The sequence below is a fragment of the Colletes latitarsis genome, chromosome 9, assembly GCF_051014445.1.
Source record: "Colletes latitarsis isolate SP2378_abdomen chromosome 9, iyColLati1, whole genome shotgun sequence".
NCBI lineage: Eukaryota > Metazoa > Arthropoda > Insecta > Hymenoptera > Colletidae > Colletes > Colletes latitarsis.
Window position 1 is genome coordinate 28238514 of NC_135142.1, and position 8061 is coordinate 28246574.

The window sequence follows — 8061 nt, forward strand, 5'->3', positions numbered from 1 at the left end:
GACTCGCTAAAGAATTTTCAGTTGCCATAGCGCTGTAGTCTAACATTAAAATTTAATGCGCGGTTTTATTCGTACGCGTAAAAGCTAAAACTCGTTTTCGTCGATGACCTAGCAATCGTCCGCTGTTGCCAGCACATACACAACTGCGCGTATGCAGATGCACATCGGGAAAGAAAGGGGTACGTAGCGTCATCTTTCGTCAGTCGCGGGGACAACAGAAACTGCACCGATTGGATAAATGACGTATCGTCGAACATATGCAAAAAGGATCTGTTTATATTTTCCCACGAAATACATATTTATTTATATATTCATTTCAGCCGATACGAAAAACATTTATGTGACACCATTTTGAACATTTATTGTAAAATTAATAAATTTATTATCTATGAAAAATCTTCAATTGCTTTTAAACTAGCGAGATTTTTAATTCAAGGTTGAGTGAAGGTGATCGAGAAAAAATAATATACAACATAGTATTTTTAGACCTAACACATTTTTTTCATATCAGCAAAAATAATAGATTCGGGTATGCAAAATAAAAGAAATACCATGTACAAACGTAGAGCTTATGATTTTAGAGGAATAACAGGCCAATACTGAGGTTTTGCTTTATCTTTGTGTCTGTCAATGGTAGTTTGAAGGGCAGTTTCCATTGCTAATATAGTTGAGCTTGCATCGCCGTACAATAACTTTGCACTTTTATTTCTTGCATGTACCCATGCGACTCCACCTTGAATACAAGTATCTTTGTTTTTCTCCTCCTCTTCTTTGACAGACTCTTCAGCTTCGCGTTTCTTCTTCAATTCAATTTTATGCCTTATGCTTTGTTCTAAAAAGTTCATCATATCTTCGTTTACTTGGAATTCCAAGGTTTCGTTCTCTACTGTAGTTTCTGTCCTATCTTCTTCTTCCTCTTCTTCATCTTCTTCTCTTGCATCTTGATTCTTGTAACCTTGACTCCTCCACGAGTACGAAGAGCATTGCTGTGCATTCTGATGAGCCAATGATCTCAATTTATCTCTTAACACCTGATTCTCGTATTCTAGTGCAAAACAACGAGTTCTCCACCACGTTACGCTGTGTCTGTAACATTTAAGTTACTTTTGTGACGATCCTAAAAACCGCCGGATGGTATGCTGTAATTTTCTTCAACAAAGATATATGTTTTACCTTTTTTGCCATTCTTGGGCTGCTGTGTAATTTTCCCAGAATGAATTGGCTTGCTTCGTATTCGAAGTCAATTTCTCTTTAGTTGTGAACATATCGGTACATTCCGAAAGAAATCTCTGATGTTTCATGGACTTAACCTCAAATTTGATATGCTCGCAACGTCGTTTCTTCAAGTGCCGCTTCTTTTTCCGTCCTCTATTACGTTTCAGAGCGACAAATTCCATACCTCACGGTTATTGTTGACAAATTTACGTTTGTACAAAAACCATCGTTTATATTTTCACGCGTCCTCGCAAGAACGACTGTCGCGACATCGACCCTAACATCGTACGAATATGAATTTGACTAGTAACGGAAACACGCATTCCCGATTCAAATATTAACAAATTAATAACGCAAATTTTTAACTTTTCGACGTGTTCGAAACACTAGTTTATTTTAAGGGACAGCGCCTATGAAGAAAGTGCACGTACATATATATCAGAGATTAAACGGGTGATTTTTATTAGAAATATACAGTACTGTCGTGAGGCTTTGTACAAATCTGGAAAAGACCATTGAACTTAAGTGAAAATGACACGAACACATAACATCGGTTAAAGTACAGTGTGAATCGTTTTAACATAACGTTCCAAATTCACAATGCATCGAAAATATGATTACGATAAAGAATATACGTTTGTATGAAACTACTTCTTATTTGCTAAATATGTGCGATCTATAATCTCTTCGTAATTACAGTGAATTTCATAAATACCTCAAAATTCAACGTTACTAACAACAGTTCACGGTGTAACTTCGTAAATTCGAGGTAATATTTGACATTTATACAGCAAAATTTCAAATTCAACGATTGAAACGTATCAGTTGGACATCGATACTTCCGTCAGAACGATTCGTTGGATATAAAGATACATTTGTAAAATTTCGCATTCGAGATATCGATTATGCGCGATAAAGTTCGTTGAGTGCCAAAAAAGGCATCGTTGCATTGTTCCACTAAACAACACACAAGTTCTCTTCGCAAAACCGACAGTAAACGTTTTTCTTTAAAAGTGTGAGTCTTGCAAAATCAATGGCGGTGCACCGCACGTTTCCGAAATTACGATAAACGATCCATCCTGATCTCACATATGTGATAAATTTAATCCACGTTCGAACGACACTTCGTCATCCCCAAACTTAACGTTACCACTTTCTGCACTATTTCGTCGCGAATTACTATTATTTCTATTAGCTTCGACATTGTGGCCAGAAGCTTCGCCGTTTGTTGCGATACTAGTCGAAGATGGTTTATTCAAAGGTTCAAGCCCAATTGTTGTGCGAACATTATCAGGTAACTGATCCGCTACCGACATTAATTGATAGTAAATACCCTCTGCTTTAGATAGCATCCCAGATAGATCGATATTAAGCGAAAGATCGTTTATATGCTGCAAAACACATCTTCCCTTAATTAACAAACAATTGCTCGAGCATATCATTTAATAGACTTACCTTTAATATCTCTGTGAATCCATAACGGTTTTCCATAAACGTATTTCTTTCCGTGTCTAAAATAGCTATACATAAAAGTAGATGAAAATTTTTGCACGGTAACTCAGTCCATAATATTTCCCACAATTTCATTATACCGAGCGCGTTGAATTCCCTTTTAAACAGTACCAAAAGCCATCGGAAACAAAAAAACATATTCCCCGAATCCTGCATATTTAAGTAGTGTGCTAATTGCGGATCTATAGTACTCAAAAGAGTATACAATTGGCACAATTGATGTTTAATTCCAGCTTGGTCGATATCGAAGTTGGTACTCTGGTTAGTGGATAACGATTTCGTTTTATAAGTATTTCACAGACGATTATGTTACGAAATATGTAATATAGAACCTACCACTTTATCCATAAACCCAACAAAACTCCAAAACGCATCTACCTCGCTTTTCATTAAACATAAAATAGGACTAAGAAGGTCGCTCATACCTTGGACGTATCCCAAATCAAAATTGTACATTACATACGTCATGAGAATATCGTACAATTCTACTAAGTGTGGGTTATTATCACCCAGATAATAGGGAAGCATTCTATCCGTCCTATTAACGTCCTTTTCTAAAATTTGTAGTCTACATTGAAATTATCATCCTGACAAATAAATTTATTTAATCATTTCGCGTTCGTGAATTACCTATCACACTTTTTCGATTTCGATAATCAGCGAAATTATTTTCTTGTACGGGAGTCATAGACCTCCATTGCAATTTCATTTTGAAATATTCGTCGGTCTTTTTCTTTTTTAAGTTTAATCTTTCAGTGCGCGTAGAGTTCCATGGGTAGTAATTTAATAAAAACTTCCATACTTTAAATCGCAAAGACGGGACAACACCCTGAAAAATTTTACTTTTTCCATAGTTTGTTTGTTATATTTGTAATTTTTTCATGATAACTCGTATGAAATTTTATATTAGTTTCTATGCAAAATATCCGTGTATGTACAAAAAAATGTCGAATTCAAATCATGTGTACAAACCCCATGAAAAATAATTTCTTTTACTGCTTGAGGATTTATAATTCTCCCCTCTGGGTCCTTATATCTTTTCCACTGTTCTAGCGACAGTGGTAAACCTATCATAATCACGTATATTTATATACTTTACATAAAATCACTTAGCGAAAAACTATTCTACTATACCTCTTGGACATGGTGGTCGCGGCGGTAATGTCAAACTCAATTCATGCACCCCGATTACTTCGTACTCCTCCCCAGAACTTATCGTTACCGGCGGATGAGGAACATCGATCGAAAGCGAATTATTTAGTATATCCGCGACTGCTTCCTCGACTGGACGTTTAGCTGGTTCTTTATACACTATAAGTTAACGTTTTACATATCAGTTCTTAAAATATTTAAAAATCTGTACAGGACATACTCTCGTAAACTTACACCAAATATCTGCCAGTTTACTAAAGGCTTCCAATGTTGTTTCATATGGACGGTTTTGTAAATTCTTCACAAATTTCCAAACGTAATCTGACGTATTTTCCGGAAATAAGTCTAACTCGGCAAATGATTTAGTTGATACAGACGGCACTTCGTCTACTATGATGTACAAATTTCTATTTGTACGAGACTTTACAAATCTAAGGAAACCTCTTAAAGAATTTATAAAACTTTCAGCATTAGACAACTGAAAGAAAGCAACATGGATGGTACCATCCTTTTGTATGAATATTAGTTGTTGTCCTTTATGATTTATACGAAAGGAGTGTAACTCTGTGAATAAAATTCTGACAGTTCTTGTACGTCCAAGAGAGTCTGTTCCTTCTGGGGAGGTAGGAGTACGCCTGGTATGAGTGTCTACTAAAGACCATTCTGGATCCTGAGCTTGGTTCTCCGATACCACAGAATCCTCAATGGGTTTCCATTCTATACATTTCCCAAAAGACTACAATTTTGAAATATGGCATTTACCATAAACTGTTTATCGAAAGAAATACTATTAGACACGAAGTCTACTTACATATTCTACAATGTTTAATGTTCCTAGACTATGGACCTCGTCTTCCTTAATACTTCCACCTCTGAATTCAACTCCTGTTTGAATCCACAATTCCTAATCAAAATTGATAAGAGGAAAAATGGAATAACAATTAATAATAAAAAATTTAGTTTCACATTTTTTAAGATGACACCAAAATGAATAAAACAGCAGGTACCGCCTAACCTAACAATGTCATTAAACGAATGGAGCAAAATCAGTTTATCCAAATGTCTAACAACAACGACGTATAATTAACATAAAGACTGAATTGAATGACAGTTTGATTCGCATGTTTACATATAACTTGTCAGGGGTCGTGTTAACATACAAGTACTGCATGTGAGTAGATGTTTAAGAGTACGTAAATATTAAAACTGTGACACGACTTCGAACCAGACGATATTATATGAAAATACTTAAATCGTGTTTGCACAATTGCGGATCGCTTACAAATGGTTCTCACCTTTCTCTGTTCCGTGGGCTCAAACATTTCGAAAGTATTTCTGCGTAAATTAGCAGGCTGATCGAGTTACGGCCAATTTCGACGCACCCCTTCTACTATCTCACAAGTTTACCTTCTTATTCTCTTCCTTTATTCTATTGTCTCGGCTCACTCGTGCAATCATGCAATGCGTGATGCCGCTTATGAGTATATCTGCCTAGTATCGTGTTGATCGCGCCAAAAGGAAAGAAATAATTTTCTGCCGTTTTTTGTATATTTTCGATATTTGATAATCATAAAGCATTTCGCAATACTTTTCGATAATCTGTTAGAAACTGTTGATACTCGGTAAACGTCAACTCCCTGCAATCAAGCTACCAACTCGTACATCTACTGTGTGCATACGTATGAGTAAGCGTTTAATCGCGACCTCTGTACGAAACTTTACTCTTTCTAACTAACGTTCGCTCATTTATTTTACCACCGTGTTCCGTGTGAGTAATACGAAGTCTACGGCAACCTAAATACGTGCATATGTATAATGATCGTGATAACGAAACACGTTTTCAAATTATATGCTATTTCAGCCTGTTTTACGAGATGTTAAGTTCTGTTTCGTCGCTAAACGAATGTGGACATCGTAGAATGTAAAAGTATTGGACGATTGTTTTGATGGAAGAATTTCATGTCTGATAATAACTCTAGATTACCTTGAAAACACCTGTAAAATCGGTATCTTTAATGTATGTTTGTGTAGTTTATTCGCATGAATCGTTCCGTCCGAAGGCAAATGCCATTAAAAGTAAGAGCATATCTATTCGGTCGTTTCTTGATTAAGGCGCTAAGTAACATTACTCATTCATTATCTCAAATTTGAACTAAACACTTAATCACAATAGCACCTTCGCAGAGGGAGAAGTTTTCTCCCACAAATGGACTGGATTCATTAAAGTAAACTATGTATGCCAGTGTTTCTCAAACTTCATCTACCCGTGGATCTTCAGAGTAGAATTAAATTATTAATTAAAAAATATACATAGGGTAAAGGATCTAATCACTGTCATCCCTAAAATACGTTTGACCGAATTACTGATCATCTAATTACTATCAGGCTGGAAGACCCAATTTCTTATTTTACTTTAAATAAACAGTTGAATTGCATCTTGGCGATGTATTTATGGAAACTTTTCCCTAAGCAATTGTGCTTTTTTCCTTCTGAGAATTCGTGGACCATCATCGTGTTTGTGGGTCACAGTTGAGAAACACTGACGTATGCAATTGTGCACAGACAGTTAGATGCTGCCATCTTCTGTCTAAAATCGTAAGCTACTTTAACCGCTCTTAGGGTTATAAAACTTGCATTTTCCAACTTAACCTATGTGTTGCAGTTTTCAAATTGTGCATCACGATTTATTGATGTTTAAATAGTAAGTAGCCTTCAAAGGAAAGATAAGTGGCTATCGTGGATCAAAATGACCCATAGATCCTAGATCATCCGCAACAAAAGGTAAAGGTAAACATTTTTAATCTGAATATGCGATAGCACATTTTTACAATCGATTTTCGAATAAACAAAAATCGATACCTTTGCCAAAGGAGAAATCATTTCCTATTGGGCTATATCAGGGTATTTCTGATGCAATTGTATTAATAATAAAATATGTAGGTCGAAGAGAAATAGCAATCGTTCATTGAAAGCTCCTAATCATCGAGGTTGAAATCTTATTGCTATGTATATCGATCTTGTACTACGTTTGAGAATATTATTGTTGCACATTGCGAAAACATATGTAAATCCCGCCAAGTTAGTGCACTTGCACGTAGATGTTTCTTTTTGGAATATCATAACACGTGCAGTACCTCGACACAAACAAACGGTAAAAAATTAATAGCAAAATATACCGCGAAAACGCAATGTAAACCGACTACCGTTAATCGTTGTTTCAACTTATTATGCGTCAATGCAATTACATAGTTGCACCATAGACAAGGTATACGAGTAGAACTTTCACCTAATGTATTGTTTCAACCCGTTTCTCTGGGGCTCTAGAACCCCATTACCATTTCCGTGCCACTCGCAACGTTACCAACAGATTTAGAAATGAACACAAGAGGAAGTGAGACAGAAAATTAAATTACAGAAATTTTATTATTTTTTAACGGAATGAAAGCTTCATTGGAGTAATCAATCGATTAAAATTACTTAAAAATTTCAAGATTATTAAAATAGCTAAGGATGTATCTCAATGATACGTATACCGCAACTCACATGTATTTACGTATGGACAGCTTCGAGAATTCAAGAAAGAAGGCGAATGGGAGTCTTTCTTTCTTGCTTTCGAAACAGCTGAAATCCGAGGTAAAGAATAGACCTATCGTTAGTGGGATGAACGCTATCGCTGTACCACGAGTGTCTTATAACATAAGATACTCTCCTCCAAAGAGGAACAAAATGTTAAAAAGACCATGCATCAAATTGTAAGGGGATCCTTGTAAGAAGGCTTTAATCTTCGTAATAGTTTTAATGGGTCGATGATCAACAATGACTAATTTATGGTCACTGGTGGTCAACAGTGAGGTGGACATCAAGGTCAGCGGTCCAGTGAAGATCCAGAAATGGTCAAGAGGTGGGACCAATTGAAATAGTATTGTTCTCTAGACCAAGCGGTTCTTAACTCTTCACGTTGACATTGTCTCCCCACTCTTCGACTTCCCCACTCGAAGACTACCGCTGGACAAATTCTTCAGTACCCCTGGAGCATCCAGGGGGAACGGGTCTCGCGGGCCAAAGTCAGGCCATTCGTGGAGCGGTGACCACTGGGGGGACCAGGAGTGACCAGGACTGACCAGGGCTGACCAGGACTGACCAGAACTGACCACTACTGACCAGTGGAGATCCGACGACTGA

At 36.6% G+C, this 8061-nt stretch overlaps 2 protein-coding genes across 2 annotated transcripts; both read right to left on the reverse strand.

The window, feature by feature from the left end:
* Window positions 1–273: 273 nt before the first annotated feature.
* On the reverse strand, window positions 274–1530 carry LOC143345434 (uncharacterized). Its single transcript, XM_076772549.1, has 2 exons — window positions 1174–1530; window positions 274–1086 (listed from the first exon to the last, which is right to left on the reverse strand). The coding sequence occupies exons 1-2, from the start codon at window positions 1395–1397 to the stop codon at window positions 570–572; spliced, it is 741 nt and encodes a 246-aa protein (XP_076628664.1). The 5' UTR covers window positions 1398–1530; the 3' UTR covers window positions 274–569.
* Window positions 1531–1659: 129 nt separating this feature from the next.
* Window positions 1660–6979, reverse strand: Tbc1d15-17 (TBC1 domain family member 15/17). The gene is made up of 9 exons (XM_076772548.1): window positions 5175–6979; window positions 4691–4783; window positions 4114–4615; window positions 3862–4038; window positions 3700–3794; window positions 3358–3556; window positions 3064–3281; window positions 2671–2985; window positions 1660–2606 (listed from the first exon to the last, which is right to left on the reverse strand). The coding sequence occupies exons 1-9, from the start codon at window positions 5199–5201 to the stop codon at window positions 2301–2303; spliced, it is 1932 nt and encodes a 643-aa protein (XP_076628663.1). The 5' UTR covers window positions 5202–6979; the 3' UTR covers window positions 1660–2300.
* Between the last annotated feature and the right edge of the window lie 1082 nt (window positions 6980–8061).

Excerpts from the sequence above, each read along its gene's own strand:
- Tbc1d15-17 (XM_076772548.1), bottom strand. The coding sequence starts at position 5,201 with ATGTTTGAGCCCACGGAACAGAGAAAG. Across the intron at positions 3,795-3,861 it reads GCGACCACCATGTCCAAGAG|GTTTACCACTGTCGCTAGAA; the intron begins GTATAGTAGAAT and ends TGATTATGATAG. Across the intron at positions 3,282-3,357 it reads AAATCGAAAAAGTGTGATAG|AAAAGGACGTTAATAGGACG; the intron begins GTAATTCACGAA and ends TACAAATTTTAG.
- LOC143345434 (XM_076772549.1), bottom strand. The coding sequence starts at position 1,397 with ATGGAATTTGTCGCTCTGAAACGTAATAGAGGACGGAAAAAGAAGCGG. Across the intron at positions 1,087-1,173 it reads GCCCAAGAATGGCAAAAAAG|ACACAGCGTAACGTGGTGGA; the intron begins GTAAAACATATA and ends TAAATGTTACAG.